Source organism: Rhamphochromis sp. 'chilingali' (genome assembly GCF_963969265.1).
Source record: "Rhamphochromis sp. 'chilingali' genome assembly, chromosome: 14".
NCBI classification, from domain to species: domain Eukaryota; kingdom Metazoa; phylum Chordata; class Actinopteri; order Cichliformes; family Cichlidae; genus Rhamphochromis; species Rhamphochromis sp. 'chilingali'.
This window is the reverse complement of record NC_137941.1, coordinates 24,630,632-24,654,715: the sequence shown is the minus strand read 5'-3', so window position 1 is coordinate 24,654,715 and position 24,084 is coordinate 24,630,632. Positions and strand designations below refer to the sequence as shown.

At 41.3% G+C, this 24,084-nt stretch overlaps 1 protein-coding gene across 5 annotated transcripts in view; it reads right to left on the bottom strand.

Moving 5' to 3' along the window:
- Window positions 1-5,067: 5,067 nt before the first annotated feature.
- itprid2 (ITPR interacting domain containing 2) overlaps window positions 5,068-24,084 on the bottom strand; it is a 52,557-nt gene continuing 33,540 nt past the window's right edge. For 2 of the 5 annotated variants that reach the window (XM_080903430.1, XM_080903431.1), the window contains exons 11-22: window positions 19,725-19,832; window positions 17,804-18,170; window positions 16,223-16,406; window positions 14,137-14,182; window positions 12,827-12,912; window positions 10,411-12,198; window positions 10,227-10,286; window positions 9,753-9,877; window positions 9,548-9,659; window positions 8,977-9,042; window positions 8,477-8,821; window positions 5,068-6,841 (exon numbers count right to left, since the gene is read on the bottom strand). In XM_080903430.1, coding sequence (XP_080759556.1) covers window positions 6,734-6,841; window positions 8,477-8,821; window positions 8,977-9,042; window positions 9,548-9,659; window positions 9,753-9,877; window positions 10,227-10,286; window positions 10,411-12,198; window positions 12,827-12,912; window positions 14,137-14,182; window positions 16,223-16,406; window positions 17,804-18,170; window positions 19,725-19,832 — 3,395 coding nt within the window. In that variant the 3' untranslated portion in view covers window positions 5,068-6,733. The remainder of the gene's footprint in view (window positions 6,842-8,476; window positions 8,822-8,976; window positions 9,043-9,547; window positions 9,660-9,752; window positions 9,878-10,226; window positions 10,287-10,410; window positions 12,199-12,826; window positions 12,913-14,136; window positions 14,183-16,222; window positions 16,407-17,803; window positions 18,171-19,724; window positions 19,833-24,084) is intronic. The other 3 variants (XM_080903432.1, XM_080903433.1, XM_080903434.1) reach the window with 3 other exon arrangements.

The window sequence follows — 24,084 nt, the reverse complement described above, 5'->3', positions numbered from 1 at the left end:
TAGAGTTCCTCCACTTGCTGAATCCCACTTAGTCCCTCACATTCAGGTAAACAAAAAACAAAAAATGTGTTGAGTTGTGTTCACATTATTTTACTGTTATATATTAACATAGCATGAGATTTAGTTAGCTTTGCACAACAGTAGCTGGTAGAAATGTCCTTCAAAGAGCTAGTTTTTTCTTTCTTACACGGAGTACATTTCACAGCCTGATTTTACTGATTTTCTTTTATTTGAGTAAAACAATTGATCGGTACTTAACTTTAACACAAGTATCTGTATTTTTAACTAAAGAATGTCTTTGCTTTTGCCACATCTGTTTATTTCCCAACCAAGGCCTGTGCTTTGGTGAGGGAGCTCTTCAAGATTAGAAGATATACAATCTTGTGGTTTCTAACAAAACCAACTTTTGGTCATGTTTCTTTACTTCTTGCTGTTTTTATACACCCATATAAACTGATGACTCAACAGAAGCTTGATTCCAGATGTAAGCATAGCTGCCTTCCAAGCAGTTGACCCGGGTTCGATTCCCGGCCATCGCAGCTTCATTTTGTGACAGAGCAATTAGGGAGGAAAACAAACCTGTTTAATGTCAGAAAGAAGACGATAGTATACAATAAATGGGTATTCAAAGTAAAATAACAATTTATTGTAAAAAGATTTTATTGATTTTCTTTTACTTGAGCAGAGAAGTTGAATCAGTACTTTTTAAACAAAACTATCTGTACTTGTGCTTAAGTAAATCCTCTCAATATCACCAGATGCCGTGTTTCCTCCTTTGAGAAGCTCTGCTCAGCCTTTACTGCAGTCTCCTCCAGTTGTTTCTTATTTTTGGGTCCTTCTGCATTTAGTTTTGTATTTAATAACTAAATAGCACAATCTGCTTAGCTGATATCAGGTGATTGAGTTGGCCATGGAAAGATTAAGGTGGAAAAAAGGTGTTTTACTAAGTGTGCAGAACCTGATGATCTGTGAGTAATACTTCTTACTGGCCAGTAATATTGAGAGCTTAAAAAGAAGGCAATTTGACTTCTTTAGATATTTTGAGGATGTTTCACTTATCATCCAAGAGGCTTTGTCATTTATAGATCAACTGTCTAGTTTTGTCTAGTTTTCTAGGGAGGGCTGTCCCTTTGGAGGTGTCATAACCCACAAAGATGGTCGATCATAGTGGACATACACGGCCTCATTTACTGTTCTCTTAAACCAATTGTCATTGTCCAAAATGTGAACACTGGGATCCTGGGAAGCGTGTCCTTTCTTAGGTGTTGCAGGTGTGCCTCGGAGTCTTGTCCTCCTGTGTTGCATTTGTGGACACGTCTACGGCATCCACTGTTTAAGTCTATTCACATTTATGTGACATCAACAGCTCACATGATGGCGGGGTGGGGCAAGGTCTCACAGAGGTTTCAGTTGTCGGCCAGGTGATGGGAATGACTCACATATTTTTCACACCTTTGCTCATGTGATGACTCACATTACCAATAGCAGGTTAACATCCCTAGGAAGTACATCGATTTTTATATACACAGCGCCCAGTTTCAGTCTCAAATTAAACAGACTAACGTCATTTTAAACATAAGGATAGGAATCCTTTGCAGTCAATGACTACTTGAAGTCAAGAACCCATGGACATCAGAGGTGGGAAGCAACGAAATACAAATACTTAGTTACTGTACTTAAGTAGAATTTTCAGGTACCTACACATTGACTTTTTATTTTTCTGATAACTTCTAACTTTTACTCCTTAAATGTTAACATGGATATCTGTACTTTTTACTCCTTTCATTTTCACAGCAGGCCCGTTACCTTATGTTTAACATATTTGAGGGAAGTTTAAATTCCCCAGCACTGCAGGCCTTAAGACATCAAAGTGATTTGAACCTAAACGCCTGGTCGCAGCTTGTATGCAAAGAAAATCTCTTGAAACTCACATTAGAAATGATTGAGTAGTGATTCTTTTCCCCTCTGAGCTGAGCCACTACAACCAACCTTTGAGTTCCTCCACCTGCTGAATCCCAATTAATTCCTCACATTCAGGCAAAAAAAAACAAAAACAAAAAACCCCAAAACTTTGGTGAGGGAGCTCTGCAAGATTAGTAGGATTTGACAGAAGATAAACAATCTTGTGGTTTCTAACAAAACACATTTTTGGTCATGCTTCTTCTCTTCCTGCTGTTTGTATACACCCATATAAACTGACGACTCAACAGAAGCCTGATTCCAGATGTGTTTACAGCGATGGTGGTATAGTGGTAAGCATAGCTGCCTTCCAAGCAGTTGACCCGGGTTCGATTCCCGGCCATCGCAGCCTCGTTTTGTGATGGAGGAAAGAAAGTAATTTTATATCAGAAAGAATACGATGGTATGTAATTAATGGGTATTCAAATTTAAAAAAAGTTTGCGTTGCCTTGAAGTAGTATTACTTTATAATTATCATATTAAAATAATATGACGTTCAGTTAGTTTGCACAGAAACAGCTGGTAGAAATGTCTGTCAAAGACCTACTTTTTACTTTCCTACTCAGATTACATTTCACAGCCTGATTTTATTGATTTTCTTCTACTTGATTAAAGAAGTTGAATCAATACTTTTAAACACAATCTTTTAAACAAAACTATCTGTCCTTTAGTAAATCCTCTCGATATCACCAGATGCTGCGTTTCTTCCTTTGAGAAGCTCTGCTCAGCCTTTACTGCAGTCTCCTCCAGTTGTTTCTTATTTTTGGGTCTTTCTGCATTTAGTTTTGTATTTAATAAATAAATAGCACAATCCGAGTTGAGATCAGGTGACTGACTTGGGCATTAAAGAATATCCCATTGCTTTCCACTGAGAAACTTGTTTTTTTTTTTCAGCATGCTTTGGGTCATCATCCATTTACACTGAAGTGCTGTCTATAGAGTTTGGCTGAATCTGAGCACAGGGTTTAGCCCTGTACACTTCAGAATTTATCCTGCTTCTTCTATCAGCAGTCACAGTGTTAGTAAACACAAGTTGCCTGGTTCCAACTGGAATTCCCAAGCATAATTCCCAAACAATTTATGCAAATCTTAAAAAACAATCCCCAAAGTAAAGCTGATTTCCTACACTTCAATCACATCTTAATTGTTTGTTTTCAAATACACTGTGCTGGTGGCAAAATTACAAAAATATTGTCTTTGTCAGGCAAATTTTCAGCTTGTCTGTCTAAATATCGAGTATTTATGGGATCCTTCTGAGGTCCACACACAAACACACGGTACACCACTCCTCTGTACTGAAAATAAATACATCTTTATTTTCTCATCTCTATAGAGTGTCCCCTCCTTGCATCCCATTTAAGACATCAGTACAAAATACACATAATCATTATTAGACATTAACAGAAATGAGTAGACACCCACAGTCCGACATTAAAATGAATTAGAAGTGTGTGAAGGATTTCTCATCAGCGAGCACAGAGAGAACGTTTTCTGCAAACACAAATTCAGTAAAGTCTGAAGAGAATCAAAGGACAAATACCAGTTTAATTCATACCAGTTTGGACTGGACTAAATATTTATGCCACATGACAACATCTGAGCCACGTGCTCAATGATTATGTTGATGCTAAATGTTGCTGAAAGCTTCACATGACTAGGGAGTGCACCTTGGACCTTAGATATATTGTTTCCAAAGACAAAGGACGTACGTCCATACACACAAAGATCAGCTTTCAGGACGTAAGTTCAGTCCTAATGCAAGTATGCGTGGAAGTTCAAAGTAATCACGACAAGATCATAAAGCCAACGACATGACTTAAAAATAAAATAAAACCTAATGTTTAGGCCGTGGATGCCTCAAACACATTCAGCTCCCACATTTACATTTGTATTCATCAATAACTAATGGTACATGCAGAAAGCTGAGCGACCACATAAACAAAGGCTTTAATGCTAAAGAAAACAGGTTTGCCAACTGGTTATTAATGCTTCTGTGATCAAGCAGAAGATTCAAATTTCCCAGAATAAAAGCAGCAAGTTTCAGGTTTATCTGTATTAAGACATGCGGTTTGCATTGATCACAACAAGATATCCACAGATGAGCTCCGTATGATCAAAAATATGTTTACATTATTGCACAAGTGAAACTAACATGCCAACGCAGCTAAATCTCACTAAGCTCTTCCCTCTGACTTGCCAATACATCATCATCCACATCATCATCACGGTCCCCATGACAACTTACAGAAATCTCTGTCATCTAGAACGTAAGCATCTCATGACTTTGCACGCTGACTCCACCTGCTCGAGCATGATCGACATAAAGAAATAAACCCAAACAAAAACACTTGAAGCAAAGACTCCTCGATTTTACAGGATGCTTTAGCTTAGCTTTGCACAAAGACTGGAAAAAGGGGCTAGCTGCTGGTGTCTCATCCAAAGAGAAACAAAACACCTTTTCTCGCAGCTCCATAGCTGTCAAATACAAATGCTTGTTTTGTGTTTTTTGTTTGTGTTTTGTTAAATAGCTGGAGGCCATGACAGCAAGGTTATCCATATAAACAAAACTTAGTGTACTCTAACATAAAATGGGTTATTATTAAAAGTACTGTGATTGGAGTTAGGTTGTTCAATATCTTTGATGATCTGATGAGCAGGAGGCAACACACAACCAGAAAAAGAAGAGCAGCAGGAGGACTATGACGACGATGATGGAGGCGATGATGATGCATCAGAAACTCTTAAATGTCTACTTAAACCCTTTTTAAGCAATTAAGGTGAAATGTGCATGGAATGAGTCATTTTAAGGTGGAAAGAATTCAGCACTATTATTAAAGATTAAGGAATGCAGATCTTTACAGTCTCTAACAGTGTACAGCCTAATAGTTGTTAGGGCATTTTCCTTGTTTTTAAGGCTCAATTCTGCCTAATTCAATAATAGAAAAAAAGTCTCCTTGAGGATAAATATCCACTTTCTGGCTCCACCCCAACATTGTGTAGGACCAAAGAGTTTCACCTGTGGCGTTCATACCATAAAGAAATGTTTCAAATGTTTGTTTAGGGGGCTTAGAAGCAGCTGCTTCATGTTTAAAGCGTCCAGCTGATTTAAAAAAAAAAACAAAGCAGCTCCACGATGTGACAAAGTGAAACAGAGTTGAAGTCAGAAGCAACTGCTCTTCAGACATGAATTATTTTATATACTGCTGAACAGCCCGGGACTAAAATGCTTCAAGCGCCCCTGTTGTTCTTGTTTTTCCCCACCTTTCCTTTAGGTCTGTTGTATAGCTTATGTGTGAACTTGTAAGGTTTGGAAAGTTACTAAGATTAAAGTTCACATGTTTGTTGCTCATACGGTTCTTCTGTTACTGTCTAACACACTGGCCTCCCTGACAGCTGTCAGAGGACAAGTAGCTGGAAACAGTTTAGACAGTGGAAAGAGAAGCTGCAGGAATGTGCAGAATGAGTAAATACGATGTCATCTATAATATATAAAAATTTGTATGTGTTTTAAGAAAAAAAAAAAAAAACACACTATGTAAACATATTCTAATAGATCCCCCAAAATAAAATTATGAGTCTATATTATGAGCATAACATGGGCTCTTTGAAATTGAAAACTTTAAAAATACTCAGATACATAATGCCCAGAAACAGTTTTCACTGCTTTTTTTTGTTTTTAAACAACTAAAAATATTCCCAATAAAGGTCCAGGGAGAATTCAGAGTAACCAAGGTGCCGTTTCACTTTCAGATTTATTAAATTTCATTTTTCACTGCTGTGATCAGCAGAAAATTAAGTTAAATTAATGCTCATCGTGGAACAGAAGCAAAAATTTCAGACGTTCTAGAAAATTCAAGAGCTTTAAAAAAATAAAAATAAAGCAGGAAGAGAGGAAATATACCCAACGGCCACTTCATTAAACCCATCTGCATAACACTGCTTTAGGTGCCCATCATTGTAATTAAAACAGCTCTGACCCACGGGGGCATGAACTCCGGGATGTTCTGTGGTATCTGGCACCAGGACACTGACACCAAATCCTTTTCTGCTGTTGTTGTTTGGCTGTGGAGTGCAGCCTAGTTTATCCTGGCAGTGTTTGCAGTGCACTTGTCACAACGTCCTCGCTGCACCGAGATGAGCGGTGGTTCTAATGTTGTGGCCGACTGGGCTGAACTAACGCTTTAACTGCTGAGGTTTTGAACACTGATGCCACAGTTGGTTACATTCAGTAATCTTACATTGTTCTTTGAAGGTGATCACGGACAAGATCATTGTGATTAGTATTATGTGCAGCTGCACAGTTCAGCTCTATGATTTCTTTAAATACAATTATCCAAACATGTCTTCTGCTAGTGTCATCTGATTTCCTGCTGGGATCAGAGGAGATTTGACAGAACTGGGATTAGTAGTGGTCATACTGGCAGGTGTGAGCAAACTAGTATACTAGTATAACTAGCATAACTAGCAAAAGTGGCAGTGGTTGTAGTTAGGTGCGTCTGCTGTTTGGTCACAACAGTTTGGGAAGGGAAGAAGGGATGTCGTTGATGTCTCTGGGTGCCATAGCCAAAAAGCATCAGACCACCACAGTAGATGCAACCAGGTGGGGGCGGGGCTATTCACATACAGGTGATGTTTCATCATCAGTGTTAGAGACGTACAGTGTACCAGACACACATTGTGTTCCACAGTGTTACGCAGCTATACAGTGATACAGACAGACAGTGGTGTCTCTCAGGCTGTGATTGAAAGGGGCGGTGCTCTGCTGTTGCTGTGACTACACGGGGGGTTGCCTGGCGGGTAGCGGTGACGGCCGTGGTGAAACGGCAGCCAAGAGCTCGCTGAAGATCTCCCGTCGCACCTCTTGCGCCACACTCTCTCGAATCTGGAAAACAAGAATCAGAAGAGGTGAAAGTGCTTAAAAACTTGACCTGATCCCTCAGATTGTTGTGGAGAATCCTCCTTTAATTTAAGCTTTTAATGCAAAGACACCTTATATAATCAGAAAACTGAGTACAACATTTTATTGTTATCTAGCTTTTATATCTCTGGAAATGTTGAGCACAGGGGGATAAGATAAGGTGTGAAAAGAACTGACGATTTTAAAAGAATCTCCTAAAAATGAGAAGAAATATGAAATGAAAGATAAGACGAGTCAAACTTAGGGAATAACTCTTGGTGGAGCCACTGTAAAGAAAGGGTTTATAGGACAACTCCACCCACTGCAATCAGCAACTAGCAGCAGATTATCTGCCATGCTAACGCTGTTGGAAATCAAATGAAAATGACTCAGTTTTTATATACGGTGTTTTATATGTACTGCAAAGATTTATGATTTTAGCGTATTGATGGGCAGTAGGTAGGAACCTGATGGTGTCATAGTATCTGATCTAGATAGGAACCTACAAGGTGAGTGAAGGAGAAACGCTCAGTGTATCTAAGAGACACAGTGTAACTAAGAGAAGTTTCACCCGATCCAGCTTTATTAAAAATAGAAGTTTTAAGCCTAATATTCAAAATAGAGAGTATTTCTGTCTCCTGAATCCAAACTGGGAGCTGGTTCCACAGACGAGGGGCCTTAAAACTGAAGGCTCTCCCTCCCATTCTACTTTTAAATATACCAGGAACCACAAGTAACCCTGCAGTGAGAGAGTGAAGTGCTCTTTTGGGGTGATACAGTGATATGATCTTTAAGATAAGATAGAGCCTGAATACTCAAGACCTTGTATGTGAGGAGCAGGATTTTGAATTAGATTCTGGATTTAATAGGGAGCCAATGGTTGCTCAACTCTTGACTGTGTAGCCAGAAACAAAGGAAACAAACAAACAAACAAACATCTTTTGTTCGTGGTCTTTGGTTCCATGGACAAAAAATGTTTTATGGATATTTGCTGCTTTTCTCTGTAAACTGAATAGTTGGAGACAGAAAACGAAAGACTTTTGTTTAAATTTACATCTACTATTGTAGCCTGACTCCTGGATTCCTTGTTACCGGATGTGAAGATACAGGACACGTGTGTAGTCCAGAATGCCTGCTCGATGTTAAAGGACTATTTAAACCGCCTTCTATGGATTTGTGACTACTCCGCCTCCAAGCCACGCGCTGCTTTGTTTGTTTTGTTGTCGTTGTCATTTGGTTTGGTTTTCCATGTACAACACACACACGTCACACTTGCTAATGCATTCATGCATCACTTCACACCCCTTGCTACTGACTTATTATTGACTTTAATAAATATTTATTAATCATTGTTAAGCCGAGAGTGCAATTACAGTCTCTGGTGAGACCTACGAGCATCTGTAACTTCATTTGTAAATGTTTTTTCCTCTATAAACATAATAACAGAAGCAGCAACACTGAGTCAACAACATTGTTTGGGCAGCTGGTCCTCGCGCTTAACAAAGAGGAAAGCTACGATATGTCGGGCAGGAATTCCAGAGTGTGATCCCAAAAAGTTGAGCTGCAAATGAATTTCCTGACCTCAATCTTGGCTTCGAATAAATTGCTTTAAACCATTACCTCTTTGATGAGCTGCTGCAGGCTATCCACTCTGACTTCCCCCGCTGCTCCTTCCTCCACCTCTGGTGCTTCTCCTCTGCCACCTCCTCCTGCTGCTAATGCTGCTCCATCACTGGCTCTCTCCCCCTCCTCAGTTTCCTCAGTGTGTACGTTGGGTCGAGGAGGGGGCGCAGGGGTTATATTAATCGATGCCCGATACATTCCTTGCTTCTGTTTGCCATCTCCTCCTCCTTGATCTTCTCTCACTGGACTGACTGACCTCGGGGAGGGGTTTGTGTAGGAGGAGTGGCGGTCAGAGCCGATCTCTGACTGCAGGAAGAGCTGCTCTCTGAGGAGGTCTGACACCTGGACAGATAGGAAAGACGGGCAGGAAAAGGTTAAGACATTAGTATTTTCAGCTTTATGTAACAAAAACATTGCGTGTGTGTGTGTGTGTGTGTGTGTGTGTGTGTGTGTGTGTGTGTGTGTGTGTGTGTGTGTGTGTGCGCGCGCGCGCTGACCGGCTCCATGGCTCTCAACGCAGAGGCGGTGGACAGACTTTCAACACTGAAGTCTCTGTGAAGACCCTGAGGAAAAGAACAATGGCAGTATTACAACAAACTAATATAACAGGCCTTCTGCCTTTTCTCTCAGAATCAGTTGACAATTTTTGTACAAAATTATTTAGCAAAAACATAAAATATTATGTTTATGCTTCAGTATCATGGAATATATCGTAGTTTCAGTAGCAAAACTGCACTGATTTAATGACTTTTAATGGGGTAAACTTTGAAGTGCTGTATCCTCATGTGGCTTAGGTGGCTGGTGAAAACAAGTCACAGCATATGAAAGGCCTCCTTTTTAACTATATATTTATACCAGCCTAGCTAATTCTGAGGGGGCCGGTGGGGACTTTTTAGCCCCACGTCCTTTGTTGTGTCGCTGTACTTTAGTACTCTTCCATTACACTTTTCTTTTACATATATTTGTGCCATTTTACAGATCTGATGTTTCAGGTGTTTTTTCCCCCAGAATTTAACACAAAAAGCATGACAATAGCTGTTTTACACAAATCCTCTGGTGTGCATTTACTCTGTGCTGCGTGCGGTGCGTCAGCTCCAGTCTGTCTTCCAGCTGCTGTTCGAGCTCCTGCAGTTCCTCTCTGACCGCTGACCTCAGAGATTGAAGCTGCTCCAACTCCAGCCTGCAAACAAACACACACAAACACACTCTCCAGGTTTGCTTTGCATTGCGGTGTCACGGCACCGTCACATTTCTGTTTGCTTTTGTGAGTCACCTGTCAGCAGGGCTCAGGTGATTGTAGACCGGAGCCTGCTGTCGGATGATTGCCAGCTCCAGATCCATCATCTGACTGCGGAACAAGTTCAGGCTCCGCCTCTTCTGCTGAAACTCTGCCAAAGTCTAAAACCAGAGACGGGCGCACAGTGAATCACACATTTACTGATAGTGACAACGGTCTGCTCCAGCGCTTTCTGGTTGGAAGAACAAGCACTGAAAACTAAGAGTGTGTAGGTTTTCAGTCATGCAATGGAAAATATGTAAATATGGAACACAAGGTTCTTACATGTAAATAATGAGCCAGTAAAAAAAACCCAAAAAACACTTGCTGCTTTCAGTGGAATCGAAAAGCAACATTTAAATACTGAAGGCTATATCCGGGAACAAACACTGTTTTATTGATTTAACATACAAACGTTCTATGTGGCCAAAATAGAGAAAGCTACGCAGGCATCAGAGGAGATGACGGTACCTGGTGATTAGGCAGAGTTGCTCTGGGCTCACTGAACATGTCTGGAGTATCGGCTCGGTTCTAGATGAGGAGAACAGCGATAACAACATAAGAAGGGAAACTCCGAATAAGAAGAAGAACTACAAACTCCAGACTAAACCTTAATTAACAGGGTGATAAGACAGTGTGACTGAGGAGGACTGACCAGACTCTGAACTGTTCCCCGGATCTCATGCAGGACTCTCCTTAGCTGCATCTCTGTGCTAGATGGGCTCTGGCCGGGTCCTGGACCTGGAGCATTAGCATCACGAAGCCCTGGATGGAGGTTGTGACCTGGGCTAAGGGCCAAACCCATGCCTATGTGGAAGCCAGGAGGAGGAGCCAGCCCTGGATGCAGACTGTGTTCTGGGGACACTGTCGGATGGAGATGGGTGTGGTGGGGAAATGACAGGTACGGGTTGTAGCCTTGATGACTAAAGTAGGGCGAGCCAAACTGTGAGCCTTGAGGAGGGAGCTGGTAGGGTTGCTGGTGACTGTATTGATGGTTATAGACCGGGTGATACATTCCAGAAGGTCCAGGATGCAAGTGACCCGAAGGGATGTGGTGAGGAGATGTGGGAGTTGAAAGAGGATGCAAGTTGGAGATGCTGTCATGCTGGGGGCCTGGGGAAGTTGAAGGCTGAAGGAGACTGGTTAGACTACAACGGTGGTTCACTGAAGGGCTGTGGTGATGGTGGAGGTTAGGAAGACTACCGTGTAGATGAGGAGGGGTGTACTGCAAAGCAGGGTTCGACATGAAGGGATGTGAGCTGGAGTTAGATCTTTGATTAAGATTTGGACTGGGACAGGGGTATTGAGCTGAACGGTGAGAATCAGAGAACAGATTCTCCTCTGGATTCAAACTTTGCTGGTTTCGGTAGGCATTCATGTTTTGCTGGAAGTGGCCAGGCTGCTGCGGATTGGACGACAAATCTGGAACACTCTGGGTGCTCCAAGATTCGGCATTTACTCCTGATGGCCAATCAGGAGGAGGGCTGGGGCTTTGTAGGGAATAGGATGGCCGCATCAGATACCGAGGTATGGGCTTAGGTGGAAAGACAGCTGGTGATTTTTTTTTGGAGCTAGATGAGCAGGCAGGATTTATGATCAGAGTTGACAGGCAGTTGGTTGGTTCTTCCTCCACTTCTTCCTCTTCCTTCTCCTCTCTTCCGTCTTCTTCTTCTTCCTTGTCCTCAGGCTCAGGGGTGTATTTAAAGGAGTACTTGGGCTGGGTGCAGGACGCCAGGCCTTGCCCAAACTGGATCCTGACAGATGATACAATCTTGCAGGGCGAAAGGAGTGAAGAGGGCAAGGAAGAGGACCTCTGCATGGAGATGCCACGTCTCTGGGAGGCTGTACGGTTCGACTGTTTGGCTCGGTCTAAAGCACTATGGACCAGAGAAGCTGGAGCCACAGGACAATGTGATTCAGCTTCATCCAAGAACACAGGCTCTACTTTGACTTTGTTCTCACCACTCGTTTTCTCTGTGGATGTATCTGTGTCTCCTTCAGTTTCTGTCGGGTTCTGAGTGTGCTCTGGTCCTTGCTCTGAATCATGTTGGGGTTCCTTTGACTCTGGCTGTGCTTGTTGTTCTGCAGCAGGCATACTCTGAGCAGACTCAGGCTCTGGATCAGGATCAGGATCAGTCCGGTCACATCTCTCAACATTCTCCTTACCCAAAGTTTCATCTTGCTGTACTTCTACTGGCCTGCTCCTGGGCAGATGGTGAGCTGTGTACTGTGGAATCTGCTCTGAAGTCTCTGTATCCATGTGCTCTTCCCTGGAGCAGTTACTTCGATCCGACTCTGCAGCTTCACCTGGCCTCGCCTCTTCCTCTCTACCATCTGGCAGGTCAAATGCTGGCTTGTCCATTGCAAGGGGAGTAGCCACGTCTTGTGAAGGGTGCGACGTCACAGTGGTCTCGCTGTCACAGCTGTCACTACTCACCTGCACCTGATTACAATTAATTCAAATTATACTTAAATCCCAAATAATCATAAATATTGAAAAATATATAACTAATAGTGAAAGGGTATAGTATTTCCCCACAATGAAGAGGAGTAGAAACATAAAATACAGCATTACAAAATCAAATTCTCAGGTTACAGTGACTAAATTTTTGTGGTTGCAATTTTCTGATGGTTGCACTTTTGAAATGTGCTCTGCAGTAATCTTTGTAATCCAAAATTCCCATGTGCGACCAAAAGACGTATTACTTGCACACGTTTTAGTCTCCAATTAGAGTCAAAGTCATTAGAGCTGCTATTTTATTCAATCAGGACACCTTGATTTATATTGGTGCTTTCTTACCACTGAATGCTCAGTTCCTACTTGCTAAATCTGATTTATGTTAGATTACATAGGAGTACTTTTTTTTTCTTTAAATAAGAGAATAAAATAAGCGTTCTAGGCCACATTTGATTACGCTGCTTGTGATTCTTCTCCTGCTTTGACTAAGTTTTGTCTGGTTTTTCATGATTCATTTCAAATAAGTCTGAAGGTGACGGTCATGAAAAAGAAAAATAGGAGGGATGCACAGAAGAGACTTAAAAAAAAAAGAATGAGAAACAAACAAACAGACCTTAAGGTGGCTGTTGAGATCAGCAGAAGGCTCCTCAGCATAGCCGCTGCTGTCAGACTGTAGGCTGTCTCTCCTCGAGAGGTCTACTAGAAAGAGAGAAAGGGGAAATAAACAGCTTTATTTCTTCCTGCATTACCCGATCTGTCCTGCAGGTGGCAGAGCAGAATCATTCATAGAAAACATGTTAGCGTGCAACAAGAAGCTGTGTAGAAATTCTATGTCTAAAGGAAACGAGATTCTTAGTTCATACCGAATAAAAACACATTAAGATGGAAAGAAAGACAAGGCTTTTAAGTGGATCAAAGCAGATAAAGAAGGGCTGCAGGAAGCTGCTGAACTCTGAATTTTAATTGGGGGAAAAAAACGACACTCCACTGGTTTGTTGCATGATTTACTACCAAGCAGTTAAAGAATTTAAAACAAAACTTTCTGACGTTCTGTTAGAAATCCTATAAATAAAAAAGCCCCACCAATTTTTTCCCCCCATTTATAATGAAAGAGTTCTTTTAAGATTTCAACAATGTTTTTCTATGAGATCTTATCATGTTGCATATTTAAAGCATCATCAGATTCAAGCATCAATAGGAGTGTTTGATTTGGAACTCCAGTGAACTATATATAGTTTTATGTACTCGATCTGGCTAGTTAAGGATTAAAAGATGGGCTCGCACTTCTTACAAACAATGGTGTGACTATATGGACAATGAAGATAAACAACAATGTTCATAACGGGCTCTAACAGAATCCACCTTAACAGGGAGTCGGTGTTAATGACAGAAAAGTCCACAGATATTTAGACAATAAAATGTTAAGAAGTGAAATTTCAGCCGTGGATTTCTTCAAAACGTCATTTTCAAGTAAAACGATCTAAACCAGGGGTCTCAAACTCCAGGCCTCAAGGGCCGGTGTCCTGCAGGTTTTAGATCTCACCCTGGGTCAACACACCTGAATCAAATGATTAGTTCATTACCAGGCCTCTGGAGAACTTCAAGACATGTTGAGGAGGTAATTTAGCCATTTAAATCAGCCGTGTTGGATCAAGGACACATCTAAAACCTGCAGGACACCGGCCCTCGAGGCCTGGAGTTCGAGACCCCTGATCTAAACAATGAAATTTTTGTATTATTCAAACGTATCTTGGTGAGTGTTCCACAAGGAATGAAATGCATTCAGTCAGTCAGCCCTCACAGACACAGTACACATTTGCATTTTACTGAAAAGCACTGAATACAAACATGACCATCTGCTTGCTTAAAGGAAAAATGCAAGTGAAACGATAAGGTCACTCAGAAACTCAAGTCAGCGCTCACCTCCCGATCTAGACGTCCTGTGTGGGTTAGCCTCGTCTTCGTTAATCTACAGGACAAAAACAGGCTGAGTTTTAGGAGAAAGAAAGAACTGAACAGAGTCCTTCCCCTAAATAAAAGCTCAGGCTTTTTACCAACTACTCCGCTTCACTGAGCAGATTCAGGCAACGTGTGTCAACAAGCTCGTTTTTCTAAAGCTGCAAAGACCAGTGGACACGGGTTCTCATCTACCTGACACCCATGTGTCCCTTTTCTGTCTTCAAGAGTTTTTTTGTTTTTTTACCCCCCCCCCCCCCCCCGATGACGTAAGCTGTTGTGAACAGCTGGTTCTGAGGTCTAAAGTATAGCCTAAATATGCATAAAATTTCACTTCTGCCAGCGTATTACAGTAAGTAGAGGATTTTTGTCTTTATTTGCATGAATTTGAATCCTAGAGTATCGTTCCAAGCCATGCCCACTGGCTAACAGCCTACAAGGGAACCAGTCTGTGAGAACCGACAGCATACATGTAAATGTGAAATGGCTTTGGTAACCTGGGACTAGGGCTGGGCCATATTATACCGTTCACGGTAATACCGGTATAATGTTAGGCAACGATAGGAAAATGAAATATCGCGATAGAATGGGAGTAAAACGCGCATGCGCAGTGCCTTTGTTTTCATACGCACATGGCCGATTGTTGAGTGAAACAGATGAACCAGAATTGGTTTGTAAAAATGGTGCAACTTCCGTGATGTGGAACTGGTTTGGTGTTTGTCCGTCAGATACACGACAAAGCACATTTTTTTGCAGAACATGCAAGCGGCCGTTCTAAGATGCTCTTAAATCTGGGAGTAATCTGGGTCCTAAACTCCGTATGCTTCAGGTCAAACAACACTGCAGCATCACTTAGAGTTAAAAACTGTCTAAATTATTTCATCTTTAATAAAACGATCAGCATTGCTGCTTTACCAGGTGTAACTATAAAGTTTAACTTCCAGGCATCCATGAAAACAAAAGTTATTACATTTAACGGAGTTAGAAGTTAGCAGGAAGCTAGCGGAAGTTAGCTCGCTAGTTTTGCTAGTTACCTAAGCATGATATTGCATGTTCTGACAGAGAGATTTCTGAAAAAATTCAAACGTACAGCTCTGCTATCACTTCCAACATAAATGAAGACAGGAAACTAAACAGCAGTGACGTTTGTAGGGTTACTGAAGTTTGGCTAGCTGGTATATAATGATGTGCTACGTGATCGCTAGCGACACAGCTATGTTAGCATAACATAAACAGTGAAGCTGGAGGACGAACACTAACACTTTTCCACTTATAAAAGTTAACGTGAAGGTTCTTCATGGTTAGAGACAAATGCAATCGCATGGCAGGATGCTGTAAACGGACCAAACTTCAGTCAGGAGAACAACTGAGATAATCCATCCACAATACGAGGTTAGTCATTAATATACTGCAACAACATGGGAATAGAGCAGCTGCCAGAGAATTCAACATTAATGAATCAATGGTACAGAAGTGGAGGAAGCAAGAAGAATGAGTTTAATAAAGTTTGATTTATCTGACTGCTTTGTTTCGCTTAATGTGCCTTATAATCCCGTGCACCTTATGGTCCGAAAAATGCGTACTGCACACTGCAGTTTAATGTTGCAAAGCACCTCTTTTTAACTTCAGTGGATATTATACATGGTTATGCTCAGGATATGTCAGCCCATTTCTACTGGAAATGCCTTTTGGTTAAACTTTCAGCAAGGAATTTGCATTTGCACTGTTACATTTTTATAAAGCTTTAATGTACATAAAAACCAGCTTCTTGTTTAAGTGAAAATAAATGGAAGGTTGTCTTTTTGCGCTAGTAATGTTGTGGAGTTGTATTTTGTCTCGCATCAATTATATCGTCGGTTATATCGATATCGCAAATTTTCAAATATATATCGTGATAAATATTTTTGGCCATATCGCCCTGCTCTACCTGGGACACCATCACAAACACAGGAACAGCTAAATAGTAGTTGGTGACAACATTGTAACATGCCCATGGAAAGAGGTCACCCACTAATTTGACCAAGGAGTATGAAGCCCCCAGAGAAACCCGTACCTCCTCTATTTCAAAAGAGTCTGCGTTTTCTGTGCGAAGATGTGCCGGCCGTGGCGGAGCCAGGGTGTGAGGAGCTTTCTCTGGGGTGGAGTTTCTTTTCTCCACCTCTTTAACCACCTGAGTGCCTTCCCCTGTTCCCTGGTTGGTTGACTGAAGGTCTGGGTCGGTGGTGTGCTGTTCAGGTCTGATGGGAAGTAGAAGTTAGTCAACTGAGAAGTAACTGGTAGAATATTTTGTTATTCAGTTATTTATATAACCTTAGCTTGACGTCTGAGCAAACTGGGACAGTGGGAGCTTATGTATGAGTACTGCAGCTTTGGATGCATGGATTCAAGCTGGCAGTGAAGTTTCATACTTCATGAAGAGTCTGATATCGGTTATTAATAAATACATGAGAGAGATTAACAGCAGCTTACGTGTTTTGAATTAAAACACTGATGCTATGAGTAGCACCAGGATGCTAATATGACAAAAATTACATCCCAAATTTGAGGTACTTTACAAATATTTTTCTTCTGTGTGATTCAGTGAATAATACATTTTAAGTCATTCAGAGGAATAGTTTTAAATGGAAACTTTCTTGTTAGTCATTCTAGTCACTTCTATTTATAAACCCAATTACAAAAAGGGTTCATACTCTGTATGTAAATAAAAGTAGAATACGTTGACTCACAAATCTCAAACTCATATTTTATTCACTGTAGAAGATAGCTAATGTTTGCACTGAGAAATTGTGGCATTTTAGAAAAAATACTAGCTCTTTTTTTTTTTTTTAAATCTGATTCTCAGAAGCAAAAAATAAGCACAGGCTAATTCTGATAATCTGCAGGAGTCTCTGTGGGCAAGGGATAAGGCCACGAGTCAATACTGAATCATGAATACCAGAAATACCAGATGTGAAATGATGCCTGCATCATCATCCAGCGCGATTATGATGGTTAATGATGGTCTTTGGAAGCCTATTCTTGGAGAGTGGTACAGATCTTTACATGCTAGCTAGGAGTACTCTGACTGCAGTTATGTGCGGGGATGCAATCCTCACATCTATTACCTGAGATGATTCAGTGACACCTGGGTTACTCCTTGTACAGGACAATGCCCAGCCTCATGTCTGCAATTCCTGAATGACAGTAACTGATGGCACTGACTAGCCGTCACATTCCTCAGACCTGAATCCAATTGAGAACATCTGAGATGTTATGGTGCATCTGAAACCAGAGACAGACCGTCTAGGAGCTCACTAATGCTCTGATCCAGATCTGGAAAGAGATCCCCAGGACACCATCTAATATCTTATTTGCTACAGGATTAACGGTAGCAAAAAGCAAAACTAGAAATGGTCTGTGGGCACCACTTGCTAAGTATTTCCCTTTTGTCTCATTTGTTGCCTCTCCATCACACCTGCTGTCACTGTTCTTTGTACTAAAGCAGGTGAAATGGATTCACAATGTAATATGATTCCTAACTGGACAGACCGATATTACTGAGGTCTGACAAAGTTTGAGAACCACTGGCTTCAATATCGATCTATATGTGTCATCCACAACTTCAAACTGGTTTATATGCATTAAGTAATGATACCTGTTGTCTGTTAGGGAACCTGTCTCTCCATCCCCACTGGTTTCCTCTGTAACTGTCGCGAGGGGACAGTTGTCTTTCTTGCGCATGTGTTTTGGGCTAACCACCTCTGCCTGGTGGTGAGAGTTGGTACTGGATCCGTCCTGTTCTGCTGACGCTGGTGCGTCAGCAGGAGCTTCATGTCCATTGGTTAGCATTTGCTGGTTAGGCGTTTGGGCTTCCGTCGACTCTGAGTTGGACGAGAACAAGTTGCGTCTGCTAATGCTTCTCGTGAGGATTTTGGCAGCGTTTATTACTGGGTCCCTCTTCTTCAGAGGAGAAGACTGCTCGTCTCCTCCTCCCTTTCGTCCTCCTTTTGCTCCTCCCTCTACTTCTCAGACGCAATTATAAAAAGTTAGAAAAAAGCCAAATCACTAACACTTTGGAGTAACACAAATATTGGTCAAACAACTACTAAAATAACTATTAAACTATTAAAAACTATTAAAAAAAAACCAAAAAAACAAAAACAAAAAACCACCTGTCAGGAGTAGGGATGGGTATCGTTTAGGTTTTATCCGATATCGGTGCCAAACCGGTATTTTTGAAACAGTGCCGGTGCTTAAACGGTGCTTAAACCGGTGCTTAAAGAATGGAAAACACAAACTTTGTCCAAAAACCTCTCATGTTCAGCTGTTTTTTTTGTAAAAAGATAACAATGTTAGCCTTTTCTGCAGCTATAGAGCATATACGGCATCACTCTTGGCTGGAAGCAGTGCTTAAACAATGGAAAAAACATAAACTTTGTCCTAAACCTCTCATGTTTAACTGTTTTCCACTTTTTCTTTGGTCATTTTAGCCTTTTTGGCCAGGGTGAAGGGAGTATCTGCCATCAAACAAGAAGACAGCTGCATGTAACTACAACGGTGTTTGCTAGTTCACCTTACATGCATTAATGTAATAACGTGGTTAGCCTACTCAGCGTAAATTACACACGAACAACATTAAGCTACTCACGCAGAGAAGAACGGCTGCTGCTGCATCATCATCCTCATCATTTCTGCTACACTGGCAGGGCTAGGGGCCAGGACTCTACTCTTCGTGTTTTTGGGGGATGTTGCTAACTCCGGGTCCGATAACAGGCAACCCACCCGCAGTAGATGTGCTCGGTGTGAGGTCTTGCAGCAAGCTATCAAATACGGCGCATTTCTCGGCTTTTAAAAAAAACGTTATGCGTCGCCAGGTGTTTCATCAGATTTGAGGTGTTACCTCCTTTGACAGTATCACAGTATCAGCTTAAAGCACTTGTTGCAGGCTGCCGAGTTTGCATATTTTGCTGTGAAGTACAGCCATACTTTTGACCGCTTTGCCTTGGTCATTTTTAACCTGTAGCTCTGCTCTAAAAGAACGTACGTACCTGGCCCCGCCTACTATCCTCGGAAACGTAAAATGATTGGCTAGAATCCAAAGTGTATCACAGCTCAGGAAAAAAAAGCACCGAAATAAAGCACCGAAATGTGCGGTGCTTTTCGGTCTGGTTACTACCGTTTATGTCAGAACCGGATACCGGTACCCATCCCTAGTCAGGAGGCAAGGGTGCTGATCATGTCTTATTTAAAAATGTCTGTTCATCGTCTATTATGTAAAGTGATCCTTGTTAAAACATCAAGTTGACCAGATATGACTAAAAACCATATGGACTTTGCTTTCAGTATCAAGTATAGGGCTACCCAACTATTCAGCTAGTGATTTTTATCAGTGTTTTTCTAGTCTGATGACTTCAGTTAAATAAGCCCACTGTAATATATTAAGTACATTTTATTGTAAACATCCTCCACAGCAGTAAAAGTCAGATTAGTGTTTGTGCACGACTCTCTGCGCCGCTCAGCCGGTCCAGACTAAAACAGTCCTTCAATGGACTTTCTGTTGTTGTTGTCGTCATTACCTTGATCCGTAGTGCTGATCCGCTGGACCGGCTGCCCAGAAACTTGACTGTAGAGCTGGAAGAACTCGTTCGCTACTGTTGTCAAGACCTCGATCTGACGGAAACGACCTGAGAAAGAAGGCAGACAAGACGGTCATAACTAGGGATGGGTACCGGTATCGTTCTGACATAAACGGTAGTAACCAGACCGAAAAGCAGCGCACATTTCGGTGCTTTTTTTTCCTGAGCTGTGATACACTTTAGATTCTAGCCAATCTGTCTGTGAAGGTTCTCAGTCATCCAGGTCATCGTAGTCAAAGGAGCTTGCAAAGAAAAGCGTCTGGACTTCTTTAAGTTGCTTGAAGACGTTTCACCTCTCATCCGAGAAGCTTCTTTAGTTCTAAGGTCAAATGGTGGAGAGTCCCAGATATAAACCTAGTGGGAGTGACCCCTCCCCTCTGTCCCTCTGTGGGGGGGTCACTCCCACTAGGTTTATATCTGGGACTCTCCACCATTTGACCTTAGAACTGAAGAAGCTTCTCGGATGAGAGGTGAAACGTCTTCAAGCAACTTAAAGAAGTCCAGACGCTTTTCTTTGCAAGCTCCTTTGACATTCTAGCCAATCATTTTACGTTTCCGAGGATAGTAGGCGGGGCCAGGTACGTACGTTCTTTTAGAGCAGAGCTACAGGTTAAAAATGACCAAGGCAAAGCGGTCAAAAGTCTGGCTGTACTTCACAGCAAAATATGCAAACTCCGCAGCCTGCAACAAGTGCTTTAAGCTGATACTGTGATACTGTCAAAGGAGGTAACACCTCGAATCCGATGAAACACCTGGCGACGCATAACGTTTTTTTTAAAAGCCGAGAAATGCGCCGTATTTGATAGCTTGCTGCAAGACCTCACACCGAGCACATCTACTGCGGGTGTGGTGCCTGTTATCGGACCCGGAGTTAGCAACATCCCCCAAAAACACGAAGAGTAGAGTCCTGGCCCCTAGCCCTGCCAGTGTAGCAGAAATGATGAGGATGATGATGGCAGCAGAAGCCGTTCTTCTCTGGGTGAGTAGCTTAATGTTGTTCGTGTGTAATTTACGCTGAGTAGGCTAACCACGTTATTACATTAATGCATGTAAGGTGAACTAGCAAACACCGTCGTAGTTACATGCAGCTGTCTTCTTGTTTGATGGCAGATACTCCCTTCACCCTGGCCAAAAAGGCTAAAGTGACCAAAGAAAAAGTGGAAAACAGTTAAACATGAGAGGTTTTTGGACAAAGTTTGTGTTTTTTCCATTGTTTAAGCACTGCTTCCAGCCAAGAGTGATGCCATATATGCCACATAGCTGCAGAAAAGGCTAACATTGTTATCTTTTTACAAAAAAAACAGTTAAACATGAGAGGTTTTTGGACAAAGTTTGTGTTTTTTCCATTGTTTAAGCACTGCTTCCAGCCAAGAGTGATGCCGTATATGCTCTATAGCTGCAGAAAAGGCTAACATTGTTATCTTTTTACAAAAAAAACAGCTGAACATGAGAGGTTTTTGGACAAAGTTTGTGTTTTCCATTCTTTAAGCACCGGTTTAAGCACCGTTTAAGCACCGGCACTGTTTCAAAAATACCGGTTTGACACCGATATCGGATAAAACCTAAACGATACCCATCCCTACTCCTGACAGGTGGTTTTTTTTTTGTTTTTTTTTTAATAGTTTTTAATAGTTTAATAGTTATTTTAGTAGTTGTTTGACCAATATTTGTGTTACTCCAAAGTGTTAGTGATTTGGCTTTTTTCTAACTTTTTATAATTGCGTCTGAGAAGTAGAGGGAGGAGCAAAAGGAGGACGAAAGGGAGGAGGAGACGAGCAGTCTTCTCCTCTGAAGAAGAGGGACCCAGTAATAAACGCTGGTATCGGATAAAACCTAAACGATACCCATCCCTAGTCATAACACACCGCTCCAGAGAGAGAGAACAGCAGGAAAACAAAGAAAGAAAAGGACATGTGCAAGGCTTCCAGCCTGGACTGCTGGCACAGGACAGACTGTAGCCATGAATTTATGCTGACCCTGTTCAACAGAACAAACCACTTTTTTTTTTAAGGGCGTAAAGCATCAACCAACTACAAAGCAATGACCAATTTGCTTTTTTAAGTGAAAAAGATCTTAAAGTATAGATTTCTGTATCCTGCATAGTGCTGAGTAAAATAAAATAAAAAAAATCATCTCAGGAGATTCACAGTTTCAGAAAACCAGACACCAGAGCTGTGACACTGCAGGAGACCAGAGACACGAACAGCAACTGCCAGAAACTATGGATTTTTTTTCAGTTTCCCCTGCTTTTGTATTGTTACAAGCTAAATGTGTGCTCTAGGCTCTAAAAATGAAACGGACATGTTTTCATCAGATTCTCAGTAAAGCTCCATAAATGTAATTTCAGCCTGTTACAGATGAAAGTTGACAGTCATGAGTTTGGCCTTTGCTCTAAAATAGAGCTCACTATACAAGTGTTTATTAGATGAGCAGAAATAAAGAAGTGAATGGTGGAGTGATTCCACAGCAGGACTTCATTCTTCAGAGAAATTGCTATTGTTAAAAATCTGGTTTTAAACAAAATGAATGTTTTGAATTGAAGAACTATTCTGAGAAATGAAAAACATCAAAAAGCTGAACACGGACGTCAGCTCCGCCACTCCTTCCTCCTCCTCCCTCCTCTTGGGGTTGTGTAAGTCGAGCTGTCAGTCTTATTTCTAACAGGATGATGACTTGCATACTTTCCTGTCTTCCCTGCTCCCCCTGCCTGTCTCTCACTGTCTAAATACTCATCAGTCTGTTATAAAAACACCGACTTCTGTCTCCTGTCTTTATGTGAACATGTTGTTTCTCGCTTTTATGTAACAACCTGAAACACAGATCTGCTAACTTATATTTCCCTCACCTCTGACTTGCAAAGCCAAAACAACAACAACATTTATTTATACTGCATCAGAGGTAAAAGTAAACACATAACTGGATGTGTACATTTGATGGTGCTCTCACATAAAAAGTTAAAAGCAAAAGCCAAGTTGTAGCTTAGAGTTTACTCAGCATCTCTGATGTTTTAGCTTGCTTTAGCTCCTGGGTTCTGTTTCAGTGTGCTTTCACACCTACAGTTTATTTAATCTGGTTTGAATCAGTGCATGTTCTGGACGAGTGGATAACAATGATAATTTTACTCCAAACATCCAGCCAATATTTCAGGCAAAACCATACATAGCAGGCTAGTTGCTACAGTTTCTGTACTCTGTAGTCAACCACAAAGTATACAAGGCTACTGGAAGACGTTTAGCTTGAGTCAGTCAAGGTTAGCATAAACTAACTAAGCAAAAAGACCCTATGCAATGATGCAGATGTGGACGTCGGCCTTTCCTAAAATTTGTTTTTACCCCAAAGTGGCCCAAAAAACCCAAAACCAATTAATGCACCTTTAACCTCCTAAGACCCGAACTCTTTCACGACATGCATTTTTAATTTCTCTTTGATATTTTTTTTAACCTTATTTTTGTTTTTAAGAAAAATAAGAGCCACATATGAGGATTTGTTTACAATTTTGATAGAACAGTAGCAGTATAATGTCCTCGTAAGTGGATATCAGGCCCATGTAGAGCAAAATTGAGTATTTTAGTCTAAATAACCCAAATTGTGATGTCCACATATGTGGATACAGGGTCCGAGGAGGTTAAAATAAGCTGCAGATCAGGCTGTCACTCACAACTCATGAGTATAGAACATCCTATTACACATACAGCTGTGTGTGATGATAGTAATACTGTGCGAGTGAGTTTCCTGCTCACTGCTGACTCTGCGTTAATGCTCATTCTGAGGATCCTAATACAGGAAGTGAGGATTAAGTGAAAACGGCACACACTCTTTTTCTGTATCCATCCCTGGAGATTTCTTTCTGATGGTGAGAACGGAGCTTACATAACAAACAACAACACACGCATGTATGTCTGGGATCTAGGGAACCAGTGGACGAGTATGAGAATGTTCTGGAAAAGAAGAAAGCCTCCAGGAACCTGAGACGGGCCAGAAACTGTTAAAGGAGCAGTTCATCTTAGACACCCATCTGTAACTTTCATACATTTAGCTTTGAAATAAACATCTACTTAATCTTTTAGCTTTGGAGACCTGGACTGTCTTTTACTGTTACCATGTGCAAGTGTCCAGGTATGTGGAGGTTAAAAAAAAAAAAAAAAGGAAACGCTCCTCTGAAGTTTCATCTGTGCCTGTCATTTACAACCCTGGTCCACAAAAGTTGACATGTTGTATACAGTGAGTACATCAGCAAGGCAAAATATCAAATGTTGAGACAATACAATACACTTCCTTTAAATTTAATGCAAGGATGTTT